This window comes from Carcharodon carcharias, chromosome 4 (assembly GCF_017639515.1).
Source record: "Carcharodon carcharias isolate sCarCar2 chromosome 4, sCarCar2.pri, whole genome shotgun sequence".
Taxonomy (NCBI): Eukaryota; Metazoa; Chordata; class Chondrichthyes; order Lamniformes; family Lamnidae; genus Carcharodon; species Carcharodon carcharias.
The window spans coordinates 112,497,630-112,524,692 of NC_054470.1; the positions used below are offsets into that span (position 1 = coordinate 112,497,630).

A 27,063-nucleotide genomic window follows, 5' to 3' on the forward strand; every position below is an offset into this window, starting at 1 on the left:
TATATTTCACCCCTTTTCTATTTTTCCTTAGTTCTGTTGAAGAGTCATGCAGACTCAAAACGTTAACTGTGTTCCTCTCCACTGATGCTGCCAGACCTGCTGAGTTTTTCCAGGTATATTTGTTTTTGTTTTGGATTTCCAGCATCTGCAGTTTTTTGCTTTTATCTAACAGTTTCTGGAGTCTGCATATGCACCTTTAAACTAGGAAGTCCAGAAGCTGCAGTCTGAGTTACCCAGCTCTTTCACAGACTGCGCTATAACAGAATTGGCCGAATGATTTGGCATTTAACTCAACACATCAATGTGACGTTTCATTGCCTACTAGTTACTGACTGAAGGCACCAGTAAAAGTTAGGGCAGGTCCATCCAGGAGTAAGTAAATTTTTAGGAACTTCATAAGTAACAATTGCTACTCTTTGTAAAATTAAACTTTCTGGATCAAAGTGTGGAGCTCATTCCTTCAGAAGCTACTTAATGTTGCAATTTTATTTTTAAAATGTATATTTTTTACTCTTTACTCTTTTTACTCCTTTCTCCTGACTTTCTCAGTCTTTACCTTGTTTCTGTCTTTGATTTAAATCTAATTTATGCTTCTTGGCTTAGATTCTTTGCCTCAGTGAGGATTCTTACTGCCCTCAGCCACCTCAGATGCATAGGATCAGAAGTCCGATAACAGCATGTCTTTGCTTAAACAAAAAAGTCAGGAATACGTTATAGGCAGCTGTCAGCGAGGTGAACAGTGAGTGCTATTCCATTGCCACCGACTATAATGCACGATACTTACAACAACCCAACCCCACAACCAAGAAGAATTTAGCATTATCATTAAGCTTGTGTTTCTTTGACTTTAGAAGATTAAGAGGTGATTTAATTGAGGTTTTTAAAGTGATAAAATGATTTGTTAGGGTAGACAGAAACTGTTTCCTTTGCTAAGAGGATTCCAGAACACTGGGGCATAACCCTAAAATTTGAGCTAGGCAGTTTAGTGGTGAAGTTAGGAAGAGCTGCCTCACACAAAAGGGAGTAGAAATCTGGAACTCTTCTTTCAAAAAGTTATTGAGGCTGGGGGTCAATTGAAAATTTCAAAATTATGATGGATAGATTTTTGTTTGAGGGTATTAAAGGTTATGGAACCAAGGTGGGTAGATGGGGTTAAGACATAGATCAACAATGAATGGTGGAACAGACTTGAGGGAGCTGAATGGCCTACACTGTTCCTAATGTAAAAGAACAGCTGTGTATTACATATCCTGCTTTAACTTGTGTGCTTTTGAAAACAGACAGCTTTATAGCTGATGTCTGACTCACATTTTATGAAGTATTATTTACTGACTGGTTACTTGGATTTATTACAAGTTGGCCATTTTGATCCCTGTTCTGTTGGCCCAAAGATCAAAGCAAGATTACCAGCTCCCGTTAACGCTAAACAATATTGCAAATCCACAGTAATCCAGCATGCCCTCCCAAGTCTAGCTTGATATTGTGGTTTAGTATACTGTTCCAACTCCTTTGATCTTAGAAATGATAGCTGGTGAACATTTTTTGTTTGGTTCATTTGTTTGTGGTGCTGCAGGAGGAGACAGATTTTATAATCGCCAAAATAATGTAAGTCACTTTGCACCATATGGATAATCCAGTTCTTGTATGAAAGGAGAACTTTATTAACTTTGCCACCAAAGTTAACAAAGGTGAAATTAGAGTTTGCAAAGTTTATTGCCCAACTTTGTGCAATTTGTATTTTATATTTTTCTGGTTTGAGCTGGTTTTACTATTCCAGTATTTGAAATTATACTTGTATAAACAGCACTGTGACTGGCTAGGTGAGGTTGCTGCATTGGTTTCTCTTGTATTTCTTGATAGCACTCCTTGGGATCGTTAGCTATATTAAAGGTGTTCTGTAAATGCAGGTCGTTTGGAGTCAGAAATGAACAGGCGCTGAGGTTCTTTAATGCTTTTGCTTTAAATAACTGTTTGATTTATGGAATTGAAATTTATTGCACAATCTAAACACTCACTGCTGAGCATTTCAGATGGGGCATACTGCCTGGAAATGATTTCCATGAGCAGTGCATAAAAAAAGACATAATACTGTGGATGCTCAAAAAACTGAAATAAAAGCAGAAAATGCTGGAAATACTTAGCAGGTCTGGCAGCATCTGTGGAGAGAGAAGCAGAGTTAATGGTGTCATGTTTGCTCTGTCCTTTCTCCACAGCTTCTGCCCTGACCTGCTGAATATTTTCTGCTTTTGTGTCTGGGAGCAGCTGCTGTGCAGAAGGGAGCACTTGAAATGGAGCCACTGCATGTACATGAAATTTGGGGTCAGGAAATTAAAGCTGTGCCCCTTAAAGAGAAGAACAAGTTCTATACCCTTTGACTTTACCATAGTTTGTCTAGACAACTATTTGTCACAGCAGTTTGTTTTTTAACATTCAGCAAGGATAAAGGGGGTGGGCAAAAAACACGCCTGCTAGCAGTATGTGGCATTCCAGGTCAAGTTGTGCACAGGTCAAATGCAGGATTAATTTCCAAAAGTCTTCTAACAATTTCCTTGACCTTAATTCAGTTGTGAATTGCTTTTCAATGGCTCACGCTACTTTGAGACCGAGCAACTAAGAGCTGTATACTCCCCAAGGTGATGTGGAATCATAGAGCAATACAGCATGTGGAAGCCATTCGGCACGTTGTGCCTGTGCAGCCTCTTTGGAAGAGGTATCCAACTTGCCCCACTCCCCTGCTCTTCTCCTATAACTTTCATCCCCCCCCTTCAAGTATTCACCCAATGCCCTTTTGACAGTTAGCATTGAATCTGTTTCCACCTCCCAGTTGCATTTCCGATCACAACAACTTACCGTGTAATTTGTTTCCTTTTGTCCCTTCTGGTACTTTTGCCTTAAACCTGTGTCCCCTGGTTATCAATCCTTCAGCCAAGGTGCAAATATGATTTTTAGCAAGTGGGATGAAAAACATTTTAAAATATCAACTCGAGCAGAGGATTTGTTTAAACCTCTGTGACAGATAATAGTTCTATATGCTGGCATCGCCCAAGGAGACAATATAATACAGCACAGGGAAGCTGGAACCTGATCATGGAGTATAGGCGAAGCTTTCATTGCATCAACGGCACTTCAGTGAACACGGCATCTATGACCTGTTTGGAACAAACCTTTTTTTTTAACAATAGAGAGCTAACCTTTTTTCAAAGTTGTACAGATAAAATTTGCTACTCTGCCGCAACATTTACTGTGCAATTCCTCTCAACCCATCTAGTGCCCTAAGGGTGCATTAACACTGCACTAAAATGTTGGCTGAAACAACTTCACTTTGTTCTGATACTAGCTGTAGTGCAAATGCAGCTTTAATCAGGAGTCAGCCAAGGGTAATGAGGCTGTCTGGAGTTACATTATACAGTCTTATTCCAAAATTATATTGCACAAGTTTCATGATGGTGGAACTGGAGAGTCGTGTGGCACAGGAGGAAGTTGAGAGATGCTGATCGATATGAATAAGTATCTTGTTGGGCAGGTGTAGTTCATTAAACTTCCCTTGGTATTGTTTGAATATGGTGGTGCAACATTCGTGTGAAATAGAGAGCCACAGATTATATTCCCCTTCTCTACTGAGTCCCTGATCTTAACCAGCTGACATCGCTGCTTTCCTTGATGTCATGTTGCCCCTTTTCTTCTATTCCATGAGATCAATTAAAACTATTTTTAACAGGAGTTTGATTCTGTATGCCATACCCAAATGCCATGCTGTCTGCACTTTATTAAGCTAAGGCAGGGCTGTTTTCTAAGCAAGGTTCAGAGTTGGGAGTTGGCATCTTCCAGTAACCAAGTCAAAACCCCTTTTGTGTATCATTTAAACTTTTATTTATGCAGAGGCTGGCTCCCTCACCCAAGGTTGTGGTTTCCAGCACCTAAAACCCTTTAGTCTGACCCGCTTCCACAAGAGATTGATTTCAGATTATGTCTCCTCTCCATCAGCTACATTTACTGCCATACAAGTTTCTCGGTTTATGTTTTTTCACTTTTATTTCCCTTCCTAAAGGAAACTTGATCTCCTCATTCTAGCATGTTGTCTCAAGTGCACCTATTCATCTCCAAAGATGATGTAGTGGAAGAAGTGACTAAGCACTGCGCATCTTTAAGTAATTGTATTAGCCATTGGCTCACTGTCCTGCTTTGGCTGGTGTGGCTAATAATTTTTCAGATAAGGATTAAGCTGGTGCAATTTATCATGGAAGGTGGAACACTCTTCCACTGATCTCCCCATGCCTCACAATTCACAAAAGTGAAGAGAAACATAAGTGTATGAAATGCATGTTAACCTGCGAGCCTCAGGTACCTACCCTACTGTAGCTGTCAGTGATCTGCATGTGAGTTCACAGGGAATGTCTTTATGGTTCACCAAAATGTCCTGCCCTTATAAATTTTTCAAATGATGTTTCAGTAATGAAATTACTACTATTTCTGTTAAATTTAATCTCTTAAAGTATTAGGTTAGATCCCTGATTTGTATTGTATTGCTGTATTAATTGGGCATGTAAATCAGTGAAAAGCCCACACGTACTAAGGATGGATCACACATTACTGTTTCAGGGCAGTAAGTTGTGTGATCAATTGAGCCTTTTATCATTTTGACAGTAATTCCTCTTAATGTGGGAGCTGTTAAGGGCTTTAAGCCAACTCTGCCTATCCACATCTCACTGTACTCATAGATTATTTCAAAGTACTACCAGCTTATCAGTGGTCCCCAGAGCTCAGCTGTGGAGAAGGCCCCATGCAGAATGCTGTAAGATTCATTGAATGTGGCAAGAATGTTGATTATACAAATACAGCTGACTGCATTCTCGTGTCTTTTTGGGATCCTCTGGCTGCTGAACTTTTTTGAACTGATTTCTGATAATTTGCTGAACTTTTGCTATCATTCCTCATGTTTCAACTCCAAGGGTTGAAACATGAGGAATGATAGCAAAAGCTAGGGATATGTTCCCTGGAATTTAGAAGGTTAAGGGGTTTGAAGTTTTGAAGTTTTCAGATAGGGTAGACAGAGTAAAGTGGTTTTCTCTAGTTGGAGTGTCTGTGACTAGGGCCATAGTCTAAAAATTAGAGCCAGACCTTTCAGAGTTGAAATTAGGAAACACTTCTTCTGTAAAGAGTGTTAAAAGTTTGGAATATAGTCCTACAAATAGCGATTCATGCTAGATCAATTGTTAATTTTAAATCTAAGAATGATTAAGGGAAAAAAGCAGGTACATGGAGTTAGGTTGCAAATCAATCATGATCTCGTTGAATGGTTGATGGATTAAATGAGCTCTTTCTGTTCCAATGAGCTATAAAGTCTGTCAGTGCAAAACGCGTAGACTATTTCTTATGAATTGCAGGACGTTTTGTAAAGTTGAATTCAGGCAAGCACTTCTCGGCAGATAGTTGCAATTGGGGTGATATAAAATACTCAAGTCCTGTGCATTCTCCCCTTTGTTCTGTACATTCCATGCTGCCCTCTGCTGTTTCTCACCCTGTAAGCTGTATACTGTGTGCCTCAAGATCCCGCTACGCCATTAAAACTCACTTTGGCTGTGGGTTTAAACAAACCCAAATATAAATTTGAGCCTATTAAACCTTATACACTTTGACCTGTCCATGGATGCTTACAGCACCACAGGTGTCATCTTAAACAATGACTTGCCACTTCCATCATTTTAAGAAAATAAATCTTTAGGAAGAACATTGAGGCCTTGAAACCAGAAGAGATTTACAAGAATGGTCTTAGCAATGAGAACCTTTAGTGATGTGGAGAGACTAGAGAAGTTGGAGGAGATTTGGGAGAGGTATTAAAAATCATGAAAGGCTTTGATAGGGTAAATAAGAAGAAACTGTTTCTAACGGCAGGAGGGTGAGTAAGCAGAGGGCATAAATTAACGTGAATACCAGAGAAGAACCAGGAGGAAATACTTTCTCACACAGTGAGTTGCTATGATCAGGAATGCACTGTCTGAAAGGGCGGTGGAAGCAGATTCAATAACTTCCAGAAGGGAATTGGCTAAACATTTCAAAAGAATAAAAGTTTGCAGGGCTATGGGGGAATGAGCAGGATAGTGGGACTAATTGGATAGCCCTCCGGAAGAGCCGGCACAGCTATGATGGGTGTTATGACGTGGCAGATGATGTGTGCTAGGCAGACCAAACCCACAAGGGAAACTTAGTCACACTATCACAACAGTTTTGCAATTTGTATTTATTAAGAGATGTGTGCATTGAATTCAGAAGCAATAAGTCCACCAAGACCTTTAACAATTTTAAAAATTAAATTAAAATATTTATTAACAAAATAAAAGATTTCAAGCATATACATAAGTCTACAATTACTTACTACTATAATAACTCCTAAAATTCCTAATTAACCTGACCCCCAATTACACCCCTTTAAGGCAACGGTCTAAAATAGGTTTTAGATTTAAAACAACTAGCAAGTTAACACAATATCCACTTGACAGTGGAATTCCAAATGGCTTTCCCCAATTTTGGTTTTGTTATAGAGCAGACTTATGCACAAATGCTGGAGGCTTCATTAAGGCTATTTAACACATTCCTGTCAGATCTTACATGACCTTCTTCCCACATAGCTTTACTATATGTCGTTGAAACTACCTTTTTCATAATATAAAAAACTTCTGTGTTGCCAATATTGTCAGTAACTTTTGGGGAAAAATAAACACACTCTTTAGCCCTGCTTACCTGGCTTGTTGTAAATGGACTAAGCTCTTTTTGAAATCCAATAACACCTTCACATCTTACATGCTAAGCCAGCATCCATGTTTACTCATTAGCATGTCAAGCACCTGGCTTCTTTTGATGATTTCAAGCTTGCATTCCAAATGTAACTAAATCTCACAAAGTCAACTATACTTACCCCCATAAACCTACTTCACAAGTAAACCAGAAAAATATGAAAATTATCAAACTTTCATTACATGGATCAAATGGTCCCTGTGCGGTAAGACTGTAATATATTAACACTGATAACGTTTCACATTAAATGAGAACACTTGCCTAAAGTGAATCTGAATCTTAATATACTTTTTAGAACTTTACAAAAGTGTGGGCAGTTATTTTTCAGGAAGTTGTTTGGTGGAAGAAGGAGAGGTATTTTTGTTCTTCATTCAAGAGTCAATTGTTGTAGAATCGCATTGCTGTGGGTCTAGAGTCACCAGACCAGGTAAGGATGGCAGATTTCCTTCCCTAAAGGACATTAGTGAACCAGATGGGTCATTGGAGTTTAGAAGAATGAGAGGCGACCTTTTTGAAACATATAATATTCTTCAGGGGCTTGACAGGGTAGATGCGACGAGGTTGTTTCCCCTTGTGGTCGAGCCTAGGACCAGAGGGCATAATCTGAGTAAGGGGTCGCCCATTTAAGACAGAGATGAGGAGGTATTTCTTCTGAGGGTAGTTAATCTGTGGAATTCTTTACTGCAGAGGGCTGTAGAGGCTGGATCGTTAAGTATATTCAAGGCGGAGATAGACAGATTTTTAACCAGTAAGGGAATCAAGGGTTATGAGGAAAGGCAGGAAAGTGGAGCTGAGGATTATCAGATCAGCCATGATCTCATTGAATGGTGGGGCAGGCTCAATGGGCCGAGTGGTCTACTTCTCCTACATCTTATGGGTTTTTATGACAATCAATTTTATGGACATCATGAGACTTTTTATTCTGTATTTTTATTGAATTCAAATTCCACCATCTGCCATGGTGGGATTCGAACCCAGGTCCCCAAAGTATTACTCTGGATCTCTGGAATACCAATCAACAGCAATACCACTATGCCATTGCCTCCCTTTGTGCATTCCATTCTTCAGTATATCCTACCACAAATGTCAATTCATTGTATAATATGTACGGGAAGAGTTCCATATGATACCTTGGATTAAACTAGTTTGTTGTAAGATTTCCTTACAGGAAGAGCGAAATAAGGGACTGGGTGTTCCAAACCACCGTCAGTGTGTTTGAAGGTGGGAGTGCTCGTAAAATGTAATGCTTGGCCTTCCTGCCACCTCCCTGCCTGCCTTGTCTCCTGTTTTACAGGGGGCGGAGGTGGTGTTGGCCAGCCAGCTCACCCTTGGGCATATTGAGGCCCTTAAGTGGCCAATTAATGGCTGCTTAAGTGCCTCACCTTGTCCCCACTGCTATTTCTCCCCTTGGAAGGCAGAGGCCCACACCAAGTAAGTGACCCAGCAGCTTAGTTGTGGGGGGGTGGGGGGGGGGCTGGTGAATACAGCACCCTATAAAACCCAGTCCAGGGTTTCATTCTGAGATTTCCATGGCCAATTTGAAAAGCACTTCCCTGAAAGATATGCATTATCTACAGATAAAGTTTTAGCCGAAATCCATCAATTGTCCCCGCACTTTGCGGAAACAGCGGAAAAATCAGATTTCCTGCTTCAGGGATGCGACGTGTATGACGGCCTTGAAATGTTCAGCCAGTGTTTAATCTCCTATTTCCTTTATCAGGGCCACTGAGTTCAGCTTTCAAACAAAATCCATTGTGTGAAAGAAATGGCCGTGAAGAATAAATTAACCAGTATGTTTTTGGAATTGACTGCAGTTACCTTGTTGTTTTGCTCAATATAAACACCATCCATTTGTATTTAGGCTATGTTGGTGTGGACAGTTCTAACTAATTACATGTTTAAGATGCACTTGTTGTTTTGTATATATTTGACAGCAAGGCCACACGAAAGCAGTGGAACTCCACTGTGCATGTTTTTGATCAATAACTGGATCACTCCTGTACACATCCTTTCTTAATTCAAAGTCAATTTTTAACTCAGTAAAAGAATCACATTAATATTTCATTAATTTATTTATAGGGGATGCTGTATTTATAGTTCACACTGGTTTACTCAGTCTTCATGTTTTCAATATTCATGTTTACCGTCTTGCGTATCATTAAGTTACATTAAGCTCTTTAAATATTTGGGATTGTGCTTTACTGAAAACTGTTGCCATTGTTTTCAGTGTTATGGTCAAACTGAGGATTATGGAACTCACTTTTTACATCTTAACTGGTGTTCCTATGTTAACTTGCTGTCCCCCTTTAATTAGAACATTAGTTTTAGCCAGATGTGCGGAATGGCCACCTGCACCGTAACAATTCTGTGGTATGCACGTTACCATTCTTTCTAAAAGATCAAAGGTGATAAGTTTAAGGGGAAGCTAGATAGACAGTTGAGGGAGGAAGGAATGGTGTGTTATGTTGATAGGATGAGTTGAAGAGCAATGGGAGCATAAACACCAGCATGGATTAGTGGGCCCAATGGCCTATTTCTGTGCTGTACATTCAGTATAATTCCATGTAACTACACTGGGAGCACCTTCATCGTATGAATTGCAGCATCTCTAGAAGGAGGCCCACCATCATTTTCTTAAGAGTGACTAGGGCTGGGCAGTGTAAGGTTTACTTGTATGCAGCAGATCAGGTAGAATGTGACCGAAGGCTGTATAATTTTAGGCCAGCTTGCTGCTTTAGATGTGTGTAGCTCTTGATATTTGTCCTGTGTAGCTCTGACACGAGCACTGATTATAGGGTTTGACTTGATTACTGACTTACAGACCTTAGTATATATGAACAGAGGAAGATGAGAGGGAAAGGGTGAAGGGTTTCACAGAATTGTTACGGTGCAGGAGGAGGCCATTCTGCCCATCGTGCCTGCACTGGCTCTCCGAATGAGCATCGTGACTCAGTTCCATTCTCCTGCCTTTAACCCGTAACCCTGCATATTATTTATTTTTAAATAAGCCTCTAATGCCCTCTTGAATGCTGTGAATGGGTGGGTTGAATTGAGGAAAAGCTGGACAGGCTAGGCCGGTATCTGCCAGAGTACAGAAGAGTACAAGGCGACTTGATTGAAACATATACGATCCTGAGGGGACTTGACAGGGCGGATGTGGAAAGGATGCCTTCTCCTGTGGGAGAATCCAGAACCCAGGGCCACTGTTCCAAAACAAGTAGCCCACCCAGGACAAGACAAGGAAAAACTTTTTCTCCTAGAGGATTGAGAAACTTTGGAACTCTCTTCCTTAAAAGGTGGTTGAGGCAGAGTCCTTGAATGTCTTTAAAGCAGAGGTAGATCGATTCTTCATAAGCAAAGGGGTGAAATGTTATTAGGGGTGAGCAGGAATCTGAAGTTGAGGTTAAGATCAGATCAGCCATGATCCCACTGAATGACGGAGCAGGCGCAAAGGGCCAACTCTCCTCCTAATCCACATGTTCGTAATGTTTATTATAGAGAATAACAACCCCTGTGTATATTATTAAGAATGACAATCCACGTGTTTATCGTAGGGAATAACATCTATGTATATTATAGTGACTAGCAGAACCTGTATATACGTATATAGGAACCAGTAGCCCCCATGAATAAGAACGTAAGAAATCGGAGCAAGAGTGGGTCACTCAGCCCCTCGAGCCCACTCCTCCATCCAATGAGATCATGGCTCATCCGATTGAAAAGATTTGCAACCCTCTGGGAGAAGAAATTCCATCCCCTCCCCATCTACATCCTAGATAGGAAACCCCTTATTTCCAAACCGTGCCCTCCATCTCTAGACTCACCCCTGCCAACAACCCCCCCCCCCCCTCCAAATTTCTTGTGCCCCAGTAAGGTCACACCTCATTCTTTCAAACTCCAGTGAGTACAGGCCCAATCTGCTCAATTTTTCCTCAGAAGATATAACCCCTTCATTCCAGGAATAAACTTAGTGAACCTTTTCTGAACTGTCTGCAATGCAAGTACATTCCTTCTTAAACAAGGTGACCAAAACTGTACTCAGCACTCCAGATGCAGCCTCACCAATGTCCTGTACAGTTGCAGCAAGACTTTCCAACCCACTGCACCACTACCTCACATACTGTTCAATGCACCACACCCCGCCTCACTCATCTACCACCAATCTGTCAAGCAGGACTCGAACCTAACATTCATATGCTTCACCTCACTGTCACACACTTAGCACTGCTGCAAGTCTCTAACTCACTTCTCAAACCTTGCACTCGTAACCAGGTATTCAACCAGGGCAGTCACATCACTCAAACTTATTGCAGCACACTCACTGACACTCCTGCCTCTCTCTCTTTCAGGAAAAGGTGACACACAACAAGAGACAGTAAATGCTGACTGACAGGAGACAGGCACAGGCCCATGGGAGACAGTGCTTTCCCTCAATGGATGGGCCATTGCTGAGGCTGAGGCCAGTGATGGGGCTGAAATGATAAATGATAGTCCCTCATACTTAATCCTTTTCACATCCCCATTCCCCTTCATTCCACTATCTCCTCAATTTACAAGCCGCAGATGGTGTGAGAATGCATCTCTTTTCCTCACTCCACTCAACACAGCCCTACCCTTTAAACTCTCTCTTTTCAGATATACAAAAGCTGCAATGTGTTCAGACAGTGTTGGAAGAGCAAAAATACAACGATGATACCAATCAATGACATCCGCAGAAGTCACCCAGTGTAGAGTCATAGAGGTCTACAGCAAAGAAAAGGCTCTGCGGCCCATCGAGTCTGTGCTGGTCAAACAAGTACCTAACTATTCTAATCCCATTTTCCAGCAATATCTAGATGCTATAATGGAAGCTCAGACTTCCATCTCCTGCAAGGTCAACTTGCTACCATGCAGGCTCAGACTGCTGTCATTGTGGATACAGTTACTCAACCACAATCTAACATCATGGCCTAGTATATCCCCCACTCTATCATTACCACCAAGCCAGGGGATCAACTCTGGTTCAATGAAGAGAGCAGGAGGGCGTGCCAGGGGCAGCACAAGACATACCTAAAAATGAGGTGTCAACATGTGAAACTACAACACAGGGCTACTTGCATGCCAAACAGCATAAGCAACAAGTGCAGGTAAATGTGTGGCGGGAGATTTCAGATTCTTGGGGTATTGGAACTGGTCCTGAGGGAAGAGATACCTGTACAAGATGGGCAGGTTGCACCCTAACACAGCTGGGACAAATCTGACAAATCTTCTCATTGAGACATTAACTAGTACTTTTGTAGAGGATTTAAATGAATTTGGCAAGGGGGAGGGGGAACCAAAAAGTAGCAGAAGGGAGCAGCACTGAAACCAGAGGACAGATAGAAGCAGAAGCAAAATTAGAAATAGCCCAAAAATTAAAGGCTGTGGATGAGGAGACCTTTTCTTCTCTGAGAGTTTTGAGATGTGGAACACTTCCTGAAAATCTGGTGGGAGCCGATGCCATAAATAATTTTAAAAAGAAGTTAGACAAGTACTTGAAGATGAAGAACTTGAGGGTTACAGACAAAAAAACCGGGGATGGGAACTAAGCACAACTTCTCTTTTCAAGAGCCATTATAGACACGGTGGGACAAGTGGCCAGTCCTGGCTCCATAAGTTTGTATGGTTGACTTATGGCCTCCTCTTATTGATACTGAGTGGCTATCTGCCTTCGGAGGAGAGGAGGTTGAGTTGCTTCTGTGGGGCATACTGAATTAACCTGATACCTGAGCCAGGTAGTACTTCAGGGTGCTATTGATAAGCCTGCCCGACTCACTAACGGAACTTGTTGCTGTTTGATGAACTGCCTCCTGCTCTGCTGCATGTGATGCGAATGGGTGGGGTGATCCAGCAAGACAAGTAGTGCTCTGTGCTGGTAAGCTGCAAGGTTTTAGCTGGTTTAAGTTTGAAAATTACTCATACAGTCAGTTGGGGTCCCTATGGTTCAGCTGCTGCCAATAAATATCTGAGCTTCAAAAAAATGGGGCACCTCTCTGTGGGGGAGACCGCCATCCATATCTGGAATTACTTATATAAATTTCTAATTACTCATGTTTGGAAGCACTTCAGCATGGTGATTAGTTTATGCATTATCTGATACCCTGCAGATTACGTTTTCTTTTCAATTATACTATAAAATTAGGCCAGCTTCACTAATTTATTTTTGGAATCTTTACTGTAAGGTTTTGCTTAAAGAAAGGGGAGCTTTAACAAAAGTGCTTTTTATTGGTTGAAGATTATGGTTATTTAAGATCTCACTGTGGTGAAATTAATCTTCCAACTTGCTACATGGCCTCACTCCACAGAGAACTGAATCTGAATCCAGGCCATGCTGATGAATGGCTTTCTGCTCTACTTCAGGGATTCAAAGTGAACAAAGTTTGGCTGTGGTTGATCTATTGTAATGCAAAGAGAGCTTTAACTTGCATCTGATCGCCTGCTGTAGGATGTGAAAGTGGGACAACATTTCAGTTGCAGTGATGGCAACCTCCTTCTTCTGACCTTAAATTGATCCCTCTTTTACCATCCAGCCACCACAATTTGTTTATAAGCCCCTCATCACTTTCCCCCTGCCCTGTTGTATTATTCTAATTGTATGAAGCTAAAGTCTGGAAATAGGTGATAAAAATAATATATAAAGTTAGTATTGTGAGAGTGTTCATTTTAGAAGCATTTATAGTTACTTAATCCTCAATGTAGCTACAGAGAATGCATGTTGAATGGCTGTAATTGTTTGATGTAATTAGGGTGGAACTTTGGGAAAAATAGTGGTCTGATGAGAAAATGTTTGAAATGTGTAATCTATTTTAAACTGCACCATGCACACTTATCAAAACAAAAACACTGTTTAAAGCAGCTTCAATTTCCATTCAACAGGTATGGGATTCGTCCAGAAAATGTGATCCTGTATGGTCAGAGTATAGGCACAGTACCTACAGTGGATCTGGCTGCTCGATATGAATGTGCTGCGGTTGTCCTTCACTCGCCCTTGATGTCTGGTATGCGTGTAGCCTTTCCAGACACCAAGAAGACCTACTGCTTTGATGCGTTCCCCAAGTAAGTGATTTTTCTTCCAATGTTCTGTTACGATCAGGAGGTGAGTGGTGCCAGGGAGTGAATTTAAACAGCACTAATTTCTCCTCCCGCTACATGTCCTTAAATAGAAAAGTGTTTTTGATTTACTTCCCCTTTACAAGCGGTGGCATATTTCCCAACCCCTAAGTTTTGGTGTGATCCAATTTCTATTAATAACCCCACAGCAAACTCGGGATAGGACAAACTCAAAGGGTTGGTTTACTTGCACATGCTCAAAATGCAGAAGGGGGATGGCAACGTCTCCCTCATTGCTTTCATATAGTAAAGGAGGGATAGAGAAAAAGAGATTTACAGTGGGGAGACCACAGATGAAAGAAATAATATTTCATGTGGGTTCCAGAGTCCAGAATCAAAGTTCAATGAAGTATTCCTGCACAGAGGCTAGCAGGTTGAAAATCAATGCTGTATAATTCGCTTTTTCAGTGAAATTGATTTCTTATAATGAGATGGGCACATACAGATGAATCAGTCTTGTAAACGATGGTAAAGAGTCCCAGCAGAAATAGTGTAGATGGAGCCAGGTATTCAATCTGAGTAGAGCTTATTTTTCTGTGATGCTGCTGTTTAGATGGTAAAATGGCAAAATGAGCTTACAATTTCGCAAGGCAGTATTACTGGTTTTACAAACAGAGGCACATGTCACATGACTCCCACCTTTTCACATTGTCTTTGATAAGGGATGTGTATCCCTCGTCTGGGTCCCCGAGATTGTTAAATGTCCCAACCATTAAGACTTGAAAGTAAGGTTGCAGGGCCCTTTGGCCTAGCGGATGATTAAATGCTAGTTGGCCAACCTGTATTATGAAATGCAGATGGCCTTTGTATAGCTCTCTTTGAATTTGGTCTATGCAGTCCACAGTAGGTAATTAGTGTCTCTTAAGAGATAATGAGGTTCAAGTTTCCTTGATACTGCCAGGTAGCTCCTTTTGTTCAAGAGCTGCAGACAGACATAGATTCAGCCATTTTAAAAGGTCTTTGCCCAGTTTTTAAAATTTTAGAAATAGCCGTGAAGATATCTATATATGTTTTATGAAAAATATGCAGGGTGAGGTCTTAGTGCCCTCACAGATCTTTTCCTTTCCCAGCCTGGAAACTTTTAACTCCAGAACCCCTTATCTAAAGCTACACAAAACTTCCAGTCTTGTTCTAACTCCCCACAAATTTGGTCTTTTCAATCCAAGCACGAGCTTTCACCTACATTCGGATGCAGTGAACCTTAGAAACTGTTGGCCTCTAACTGGTGTCTGTCTTCTGGACCATGGCAGACTAACCTGTCTAAGAGTTTACATGGATCTTTGAGAAAGCCTTCCCTTCTCAAAGCCTATTTCCATGGCAATGTGCATTACATCGGCCTTGTATCTAGGTAAAGTTGCTGACCAGCTATCCTTGAGAGCCCAAATCTCTCTCTTTTTGGAACTAAATGGACAGTTTAAAGAATAACTGTTTACTAACCAACATTCTCAACACTTTTCTGGGACTTTGGAGACTCACAGACTATCCAGTGTTGGCACACAGGCTGTAAGCACCTTGCACCTAGGGGGAAGCGGTGGCGTAGTGATATTGTTGCTGGAATAATATTCCAGAGACCCAAGGTAATGCTCTGGGGACCTGCGTTCAAATCACAACAGATAATGAAATTTGAATTTTTTAAAAATCTGGAATTAAAAGTGTCATGACCACCATGAAACTGTTGTAGTAAAAACCCATCTGTTTCATCAATGTCTCCTATGCCATCCTTACCTGGTCTGGCCCACATATGACTCCAGACCCACAGCAATGTGCTTGACTCTTAAATAACCTTTTAAATGGCCCAGCAAGCCACATAGTTGTATCAAACCACTAAAAATTCTAAAAGGAATGAAACCAGATGGACCACCCAGCATCAACCTAGGCACCGGAAATAGCAACAGCATACTCAGCCCTGTCGACCCTGCAAAGGTCTCCATACTAATATCAGGGGGCCAGTGACAAAACTGGGAGAGCTGTCTCACAGACTAGTCAAGCAAAACCTGTCATAGTCATACTCTCAAAATCGTACCTTACAGATAATGTCCCAGACACCACCATCACCATCCCTGGGTATATCCTGTCCCACCACCAGGACAGACCCACCAGAGGTGGCAGCACAGTGAGATGCAATTGGGAGGGAGCTGCCTTGGGAGTCCTTGACATGGACTCTGGAACCCATCACACACCAGGTCAAACATGGGCAAGGAAATCTTCTGCTGATTACTATGTACCCTGCACCGCCACCACCACCCTCCGCCCCCCCGCTGATGAATCAATGCTCCTCCATGTTGAACACCACTTGGGGGAAGCACTGAGGGTGACAAGGGCGCAGAATGTACTCTGGGTGGGGGACTTCAGTGCCCGTTACCAAGAGAGGCTTGGTAGCACCACTACAGACCGAGCTGGCTGAGTCCTAAAGGACATAGCTACAAGACTGCTCTGTGGCAGGTAGTGAGGAAACTAACAAGAGGGAAAAACATACTTGACCTTATCCTTACCAATCTGCCTGCCGTAGGTGTATCCATCCATGACAGTATTGGCAGGAGTGACCACTGCACAGTGCTTGTGGAGACGAAGTCCCATCTTCACACTGATGATGCCCTCCATTGTGTTGTGTGGCATTACCACCATGCTAAATGGGATAGATTTCAAACAGGTCTACAATTCAAGACTGGGCATCCATGAAGCACTGTGGGCCATCAGCAGCAGAATTGTACTCGACCACAATCTGTAACCTCATGGCCCGGCATATCCCCCACTCCACCATTACCACCAAGCCAGGGAGGGGATCAACCCTGGTTCAATGATGAGTGCAGGAGGGCATGTCAGGAGCAGCACCAGGCATACCTGAAAATGAAGTGTCAACAACACTAGTCTACTTACATGCCAAATAGCATAAGCAGCAAGTAATAGAAGAACTAAGTGATTCCACAACCAGCGGACCAGACCTAAGCTCTGCAGCCCTGCCACATTGAACGGTGATAGACAACTAAACAACTTGCTGGAGGAGGAGGCTCCACAAATAATCCCTTCCTCAATGATGGGGGAGCCCAACATATCACTGCAAAAGACAAGGCTGAAGGATTTGCAGCAATCTATAACGAATAATTCTAAGGGGAGGACCCATCATCCGTGATTAACTAAAGAAGTTAAGGTAAGCATCAAGCTTAAGGAAAAAGCATATATCTAAGCAAAGATGAGTGGCAGGACAGATGATTGGTCAGAATATAAAAAAACGGAATGACTAAAAGCTTAGGAGAAAGAAATTAGACTGAGAAAGCTAGCTAGAAATGTAAAAATGGATAGCAAGAGTTTCTATTGGTATTTAAACAGGAAAAGAGTAAGAAAAGTGAGTGTTATCCTCTAGAGAGTGACAGTGGGAAGCTAATAGTAGATAATAAGGAAATGGCAGAAGGAATGAACAAATATTTTGCTTCTGTGTTCACTATAGAGAATACAAAAGACATTCCAGTAGTAGCTGAAATCAGGAGGTGAAAAGGAGAGAAGAACTTGGTGAAATTACAATCACTAGGGAAGCGGTACTGAGCACACTGTTGGAGCTGCGGGCTGACAAATTTCCTGGTCCTGATGGACTACATCCTAGGGTTTTAAAAGAGGTGGCTAATGAGATGCGCTGGTGCTAATTTTCCAAAATTCTCTAGATCCTGGAAAGGTTCCTTCAGATTGGAAAGTAGCAAATATAACCCCTCACTATTCAAGAAGGGAGCGAGGCAGAAAACAGGAAACTATAGGCCAGTTAGCTTGACGTCCGTCATGGGGAAGGTGTTAGAATTGATCATTAAGATGATTATATCTGGGCACTTAGAAAAGCTCAAGGTAATCGGGAAGAGTCAGCATGGTTTTGTAAAAGGCAAATCATGTTTAACCAATTTATTGGAGTTTTTTGAAGGAGTAACATGTGCTGTGGATAAAGGGCAGCCTATAGACATCCTGCACTTGGATTTCCAGGAGGCATTTGATAAGGTGCCACATCAAAGGTTATTACAGAACATAGAAGCTCATGGTGTAGGGGTAACACATTAGCATGGCTAGAAGATTGGCTGATTGGCAGAAAACAGAGTATGCTTAAATGGGTCTTTTTCAGATTGGCAGGATGTGATAAGTGGAGTCCTGCAGGGGCCTATGCTGGGGCCTCAACTTTTTACAATTTACATTTATGTTTTGGTTGAGGGGAGCAACGCATGGTAGCTAAATTTGTAGATGACTGAAAGATAGGTAGGAAATTATGTTGTGAAGAGGACGTAAGGAGACAGTTATGGATACGTTGAATGAATGGGCAAAGATCTGGCAAATGGAGTTTAATGTGGGAAAATGTGAAGTTGTTCACTTTGGCAAGAAGAATAAAAGACCAGAGTATTAAATGGAGACTAGCTGCATAGTTCCGAGGTGCAGAGGGATCTAGGTGCTGTAGTACATGTCAAAAAAAATTAGTATGCAGGTACAGCATGTAATTAAGAAGGCAAATGGAATGCTATCCTTTATTAAGATAGGAATTGAACATAAATGTAAAGATGTTATGGTTCTGTTATACAGGGCATTGGTGAGAGCGCATCTCGAATACTGTGTGCAGTTTTGGTCTCCTTATTTAAGGAACGATGTAAATGCGTTGGAGGTGGTTCAGAGGAGGTTTGCTAGATTGATACCCGGAATGAGTTGCCTTGTGAGGAAGGTTGGACAGACTGGGCTTGTTTCCACTGGAGTTTAGAAGAGTGGGGGGGGTAGGGGGGTGATTTGATCGAAGTATACAAGATCCTGAAAGGTCTTAAAAAGGTGGATGTGGAAAAGATGTTTCCTCTTGCAGGTGAGTCCAGAGCTAGAGGTCACTGTTTTAAAATTAGGGTTGCCCTTTTGGGACAGAGATGAGGGGAAATTTTTTCTGAGGGTTGTACAACTTTGGAACCTCAGAAGGCGATGGAGGCGGAGTCGTTGAATGTTTCTAAGGCAGAGGTAGATATATTCTTGTTAGGCAAGGGAATCAAAGGTTATCAGGGTTAGATGGGAATATGGAATTCAAAACACAAGCAGATCAGCCATGATCTTATTGAATGGTGGAGCAGGCTCGAGAGGTCGAATGGTCTACTGCTGTTCCTATTTCTTATGTTTCTTAATCTTTATTCAGAAGTGCCAAGTGGATGACCCACCTTGGCCTTCTCTGGAAGACCCCAGCATCACAGATGCCGTCTTCAGCCAATGCAAAGAAACAGCTGAAAACACTGGACACTGAAAAGGCTGTGGGTCCTAACAACATTCCAGCAATAGTACTGAAGACTTGTGCTCTAGAACATGCTGTGCCCCTAGCCAAGCTGTTCCAGTACAGCCACAATACAGGCATCTACCTGGCAATGTGAAAAATTGCCCAGGTATGTCCTTTGTGCAAAAAGCAGGACAAATCCAACCAGACCAATTACTGCCCCATCGGTCTACTCTTAATCATCAGTAAAGTGATGGAAGGGGTCATCAACAATGCCAACAAGCAGCACTTGCTTAGCAATAACCTGCTCACTAACACTCAGTTTGGATTCTGTCAGGGTCACTCGGCTCCTGACCTCATTACAGCCTTGGTTCAAACATGGACAAAAGAACTGAACTCTAGAGGTGAGAGTGACTGACCTTGACATCAAGGCAGCGCTTGACCGAGTGTGGTGTCAAAGAGCCCTAGCTAAACTGGAGTCAATAGGAAATGGGGGCAAAATACTTCGCTGGTTGGAGTCATCCCTAGCACAAAGGAAGATGGTTGTGGTCAATCATCTCAGTTCCAGGACATCACTGCAGGAGTTCCTCAGGGTAGTGTCCTAGGCCCAACCATCTTCAGCTGCTTCATCAATGACATTCCTTCCATCAAAGGTCAGAAGTGGGGTTGTTCAGTGATGATTGCACAATTATCACCATTCACAACTCGGATACTGAAGCACTCCATGTCCAAATGCAGCAAGACTTGGATAGTATCCAGGCTTGGGCTGGCAAGTGGCAAATAACATTCATACCACACAAGTGTCAGGCAATGACAATCTCCAACAAGAGGGAATCTAACCAGCGTCCCTTGACATTCATTGGCATTACCATCACTGAATCCCCCACTAACAACATCCTGGGGGTTACCATTCACCAGAAACTGAACTGGACTAGCCATATAAATACCGTGGCTATGAAAGCAGGTCAGAGGCTAGGAACTCTCTGGCGAGTAACTCACTTCCTGACTCCCCAAAATCTGTCCACCATCTACAAGGCACAAATCAGGAGTGTGATGGAATACTCTCCACTTTCCTGCAGCTCCAACAACACTCAAAGCTTGACACCTTCCAGGACAAAGCAGTCCACTTGATTGTCATCCCATCCACAAGCATTCACTCCTTCCACCACCAACACACAGTAGCAGCAGTGTGTACCACCTACAAGGTACATGCAGGAATTCACCAAGGCTCCTCAGACATCACCTTCCACATCCATGACCACGACAATCTAGGACAAGAGCAGCAAACACTTGAGAAAACCACCACTTCGAAGTTCCCCTCCAAGCCACTCACCATCCTGACTTGGAAATATATCGCCGTTCCTTCATTGTCACTGGGTTAAAATCCTAGAACTCTGTCCATAGCAGCAGTATGGGTGTACCTACACCACATGGACTGCAGCGGTTCAAGAAGGAGCTCACCACCACCTTCTCGAGGGCGGGTAGGGGTGAGCAATAAATGCTGGCCCAGCTGGCGATGCCCACATCCCACGAATGAATTTAAATAACCTCCTTCCCAGTAAAACAATCTGGGCCCTCTTATCTCTAGCAAACAAGCACATCTGGGCTTGCTGTCAGCCAGACTTCAGAACAGGTCATATGACCCTCTTCATTTTTCTTAAAAGATACAGTCTCAAAGCACAAACAATCTTAAGCCTCAAGTTATAACAAGATTGACTTCAGATTCTTAAATTTGATTTATATTAATTGGTGTTGAATTTCACCCTTTCTTGAATCATGCTGATTTTTAAAATATATGTTTTATGCTACGCTAGTGGAGCTTGATCCTGCAGTAGCAGTGCAGCAATTAAATGGTTAATAGTGAATTCCAAGGTTATTCTGATCAGTTTTCTATTTTGTTTTAATGGCAGTCTCCAAGATTAGCTGAAGCAAAGCATTATGTGGGAAAGAGGCTGAAACAGCAGTAATTATATGTAATTTACTGGCCTTTTCTGATAAAGTAAACCAGTTGCCCCTCCACCACAACTATCAATGAACCTGTGAATTTTAATTTCTCTTGACAGCATCGACAAGATTTCGAAAATAGCCTCTCCAGTGCTGGTCATCCACGGAACTGAAGATGAAGTCATCGACTTCTCACATGGGTTGGCATTGTATGAACAATGTCAGAGGCCAGTAGAACCGCTGTGGGTGGAGGGAGCTGGTCACAATGACGTGGAGCTTTACGGACAGTACCTTGAAAGACTGAAGCAGTTTGTTTCTCAAGAACTGACAAATTCTTAAATGAAATTTTAATATGCAGGGGCTTTTTTTTTTGGCTTTTTTTAAAAAAAAATTGAGACTGCTTTCCATTTTTTCATTGTCAAAGCATATATGCAACTATATTCTAAGAGAGAACAGCCTTAAGAGGGCTTTGTTTGCAAAATCAAGTACTGCCCTTAGGATTATAGAGATTTGTAAACATAAAAAATAGTGATAATTGATGCCAGTATTTATAAGAAAAACTGGAGCATGTAGTCAGTTTGTCAAATTGGTTTAGTGACACCCTAAAAAAAAATTACATTTCTTCCCCCATTCTGCTGTTCAGAAATGAGATTAATAATGTACTGTATGAAATGTTTTCTCGCGTAATCATGCATTTGGTTAATTGCTTTGTGTATATTGCCAAATGGATTCACATATCAATTAGGAAGAGAATTGGATTGAACAGGCCTTCTGGAATACATCTTAGTAAATCAACCTCAGTTTTCACACTAAGCAAAAGTATTGCGGATGCTGAAAATCTGAAATTTAAAGACAGAAAATGGTGGAAATTCACTCAACAGGTCAGGCAGCATCTGTGGAGAAAGAGAAACCGAGTTAATGTTTCAGGTTGGTGACCATATGTTAGAGCAGGTTTCCACCTTGTGGTGTAAAATTCTCAATCAAGGCATCGATCCTGTTGTGTACATTTTCACCTATGATGTAAAATCTTTAGTGGGATTACAGTCATTTTTTAAAAAATAATTAAAATATTTTAAATCTAAAATGCTGTGTTAATAAAATCTACACTATTTATTTATGCTCAAACCCTTTTCAGGAAGCTGACCAGATATTAATGTGTGAAGACCATAGTGCAGGCTGCGTTTTTCAATTCGGTGAAAGGACTTGAATTTCCAACAGTCATACTTATACTAATATGTAATAAAAATCTAATGTAATACAAGCCTGAGACATGTAGCTGCTGAATTATTCAATGCTCCAATTATGTGTTTAGCAGGGGACTGGAGGTGAGAAGTACTTTGGGGAGGGGGAGGCGGTGTGTGGGTGGGCATAGGGGCAGTACCTTCAAAGTTGAAAGAACAAGAAGCATTTGCCCATTACACAAGGCTCATGCTATTGAGCAAATTCGATGCAGTCAAATAACACATGCAGCTTTTCGGGGAAAGCTGACATTAAAATAGCATTTAAAATTCTCCAGCTGCGTTTCTTTTATAAATTTCAGTGCACGGGGATTCGTTTTCAAGTGCCGAATTTACTAAGATGCTCAACCGAAAAATTATATATACAATTTTTTTGCACAATTTTGACAAATTGTGGCCACTCAGGTTTTGATTTTGTTTTGCTGATCATGTGAATAAACTGTGGTTTCAGAACACACATCATGTACTATATGTAAATACAAGGGAGATGGTAGGTAAAACATAGTTAATGTCCCTGTCTTGAAGTATTTTTTTCCATTTTGTTTTAAAAGTCTCTTATGATGAAGTAGTTTTTCTCTTTTTCCCCCCCCCCCCCCACCTTTTCATGAGGATGGGATAGGGCTGGCTGCAGGGGGGTGCCAAGTCATGTAGAATTGGACACTAATCTAATTAGATAGAGGATGGTTTTAACAGAAAATAACTAACATACTGTAATACAGCGTTCTTTTCTGATGTATTCTCCCCCCACCCCACCCCCACCCCCAAAAACCGTGTCCCTTGTCCCCCTAGTGTTGTGTATGTTAAGCTTTCTAACAATTATAGGGCAATGTGGAGTGAATGCATTTAAATGGTTAATGCAGAGTGTTGAATTCTTTAACGGAAGAGTCAGGTTTTAACACTATGGTACTCGGAGTAGCCTTATGGAATTATGACTTTTTAATAATGTGAACGTGTAAATGCTTGTATTTCTTGTATTTGAATTTTTATGCTGATGTATAATCCCATATTTCTGTATATCATGATGAAGTGCTATTTAGCAGTCACTTGTATCTTGCCTGTGGAATAACTGTACAAGTCTGATTTATACATTCAGTGTCAAATAAGGAGCGGCAAGCAGGCATTGCCAGCGTTGATGCAACATGCTTTGTTTTGGTAGCGCTATATTCAGAGCTCAGTACTTCAGGAGCCAATTGTTATACTTTGCTGAAGTACTCATTTTGAAAGACTGATTATGAAAAAGGACCTGGTATCTTCCGGATAAGTCTTTCAAAGTGTAATTGGCATCCATCTGTATTCCTTAACCCACCCTGAATCCACTCATTGCTGGAAAATATCTGTAGTATTCATTCTTTGAACTGCCCCCGCTGTGTGAAGTATTCGGCATGTTGCTGGTAGCATGGAATTAACATATTATCCTGCAGTTTCACGATGCATACTGTGTTGTTCTCACTTGTTGATCTTTTGAGCTAAAATCCAACATGAATTTATAACCCAGATGTGATAGTTCAGTTTTGCACATTTCAGCAAGCATTCTGGTATAAATGCTCCCATTTGCAAATCCACTGGCACTGCACAGACCCAGGATAATCTCATCTGCCCAAATGGCAGCAGAATTCTCCTGTGTATGTGGGCCCCTGGCACTGCTGATCAGCTACCTCAGTAGTATGCCAGATTGGAAGAAGACCTCACTTGTGCTCATTTCATAGAGGTTGGAAGACCGAACCCAAATGCCCCACACTCATACATTAACTGTAACACATGTTCTGTCTTTCCAAGTGACTGGATGTATCTTTGTGTTGCACAGACATCGCAATAATAAGTTATCCATTTTTTTTTAAATGAATGGAATTGAACACGCAATCAGCTGTGTTCTTCCTGAATTTGATGGATTGTAAGCTCAGTTCCATCCATCAGAATGGACTATTGCTCTCAACACAGTGCCGGTATGATATTTCACCTGTGTGTGTGTGTGTGTGTGTGTGTCATTTCCAACATTTATAAAAGAGCATTGTGACTGCTTGTAGCTCCTTCCGGCTCTTACTTCTCAGAAATCCAGTGAGAAGCAGCAGAGGTGATCTGGATGAGGTGAAACGGATGGGTTACTTAGCTGGGTGGATAACTTGAACAGCTGGGATAGTAGCAATTGCACATTACCAGCCTAAACAGATAGGTGCCATATATTAAACCACTTTAAAATTGCGTGAAATCTGTGTTTTATGTAACCATTGTTTAAATGTGAGTTAAATGGAGTGGCCCGTGGCAAATGAAATTCTCTCATCCTTTTTACCGTACTGACTACTGAGCAAATTGAAATTACCTGTACCTCTTTGTTTTGCTTTTTTCTGTTTTACCTGATGCAGACAGATTGGTACTTTTATTATTAGAGATGAATTAAACTTTGATTTAAAACACATGAGTATTATGGTATATCTTTTCCCCTCGACCTTGGTGTTAACATCTGTTCAGATTACAATCAAGTGTGGAGGATTCGGGAAGGAAAATAGAGACTAATTACAACATCTTGCCAAAATAATTTCAAAACTCTGTTAATTGTGTGTAAAATTAGTAGATTTGTTTTGCCTGGAAATCCACGCTAGGAAGATAAAGCCCCCCATTTGTGCATGCCTATGTTTCAAGCTCCGAGGAAACTGGATTGCACTGCAGGTTTGATGAGCAATAAAGTTGTCCAGTGCGGATTGTACCTTGATCGAAGGGGCTCACATCTGCCACATGCCCCCAGGCCTTTGAACAAGCTTACATTATCACCACACTGTTCAGTCACAAGCAGCAAGAGTTTGAAGGAACAGGCAGCCCTTTAAGACTTGCTGTGCTTTCTCGTTTTTTCTCACCAGCCATAGTGTATCTGTGGTAAACATACAGGGAGCAAATGATTATCAAAATAAGCTGAGGTTAGCTCCTTTCCCCCACAGCCCAGCCTCCTCCACACTCTCATGCATGACACTTCCCCCATGTGCGGACACAGAATAAGTCCTTTTTTTCCCCGGAGTGCAGGGTGGGGGGTGGTAGGTAGGTCACAGGATCATCCCTGCTACCTCAAATGATGTTGAGGTAGGCAACATATGGATAATGAAAGTGTAATTTTTCTTTTTTAAAAAAAACTCATGCTTTGAGCCATGAAATGATGGTTATAATTATATTCTCATAAATAAAACCTTGTTAAAAGTGGTAACATTTATACGTACTTACTGGTGTTGTCCTGTTATTACATCCACCATCTGGCTATGATTACTTCCATGCAATCTTTGCCATATGTGTTGATTATAAATATTCTGTACTACAGTTGATAGCATTCCATAGAACTTACAGCACAGAAAACAGCCTTTCACCCAACTGTTCCATGGCAATGTTTGTTCCATACAAGCCTCATTCAACACTTTCATCTCAACATATCAGTATGACCACCAATTCATTTCCCTCTTTGATTTCATAGCACTCAACAATAAATTGGCCTGGTTCTCCCTTTTTTTAATTGTCCTCAAACCATTTTCTAAAGGGAATCTTTTGAGGCTTAAAGCTGCTTCTTTACACTTCCTTTTCCCCTCTCTATCACTTTTGATGTCTTAAAGGAGGGTATGTAGTTCCAATTCAAAATTTCAAGAACAGCTTACATTTTTATTCTTTCATGGTATGTGGGTGACAAGTCCAGCATTTGTTTCCCATCCCTGCTTGCCCTTAGGAAGGTAATGGTGAGCTGCTTCTTGAATCACTACAGTCCTTGTGGTGTAGGTACACCCACAGTACTGTTAGGGAGGGAGTTCCAGGATTTTGACCCTAGCAACAATGAAGAAACAGCGATATATTTCTAAGTCAGGATAGTGTGTGACTTGGAGGGGAATTGCAAGCAGTGGTGTTCCTGTGCTCCTGCTGTCCTTGTCCTAGGTGGTAGAGGTCACGGATTTGGAAGGTGTCAAAGGAGCCTTGTTGAGTTGCTGCAGTGCATCTTCTAGATCGCACACACTGCTGTCACTGCATCAGTGACGGAAGAGTGAATATTTAAGTTGGTGGATGGGGCGCCAATCAATCTGGCTGCTTTGTCTTGGTGTTGTGTTCTTTGAGTGCTGTTGAAGCTGCACTCATCCAAGCCAGTGGAGAGTATTCCACCACACTGCTGACTTGTGCCCTGTTGATGGTGGACAGGCTTTGGAGTCAGGAGGGGAGATACTCGCCTAAGAATTCCTAGCCTCTGACCTGGCGTTGCCAAAGTATATGGCTGGTCCAGTTCTGTTTCTGGTCAATGGTGACCTCCGAGATGTTAAAATGGGGAATTCAACAATGGTAATGCCATTGAATGTCATGGGAAGATGGTTAGATCCTCTCTTGTTGGAGAAGGTCATTGCCTGGCATTTGTGTGGTGCGACTGTTACTTCCCACCTTAGCCCAAGTCTGAATGTTGTCCAGTTTTTGCTGCATATTAGCATGGACTGCTTTGGCATCTGAGGAGTTGCAAATGGTACCAAACATTGTATAATCATCAGTGAACATTCCCACTACTGACCTTATGATGGAAGGTAGCTCATTGATAAAACAGCTGAATGCTAATCTGAGGAACTCCTGCAGCGATGATCTGGGACTGAGATGATTGGCATCCAACAACCACAATCATTTTCCTTTGTATTAGGTCTGACTACAGCCTGTAGAGAGTTTCCCCCTGATTCCCGTTGCCGTTGTTAGGACTCCTTGATTTCACACTCCGTTAAAATGCTGCCTTGATGTCAAAGGTAGTTACTCTCACTT

At 41.7% G+C, this 27,063-nt stretch overlaps 1 protein-coding gene across 1 annotated transcript in view; it reads left to right on the forward strand.

Annotated features, from left to right (window-relative positions):
* abhd17b (abhydrolase domain containing 17B, depalmitoylase) overlaps positions 1 to 24,706 on the forward strand; it is a 117,413-nt gene extending 92,707 nt beyond the window's left edge. The window contains exons 2-3 of the mRNA XM_041185954.1: positions 13,687 to 13,866; positions 21,190 to 24,706. Of these exons, the coding sequence (XP_041041888.1) occupies positions 13,687 to 13,866; positions 21,190 to 21,409 (400 nt within the window). The 3' untranslated portion in view covers positions 21,410 to 24,706. The remainder of the gene's footprint in view (positions 1 to 13,686; positions 13,867 to 21,189) is intronic.
* The last annotated feature ends 2,357 nt before the right edge of the window (positions 24,707 to 27,063 follow it).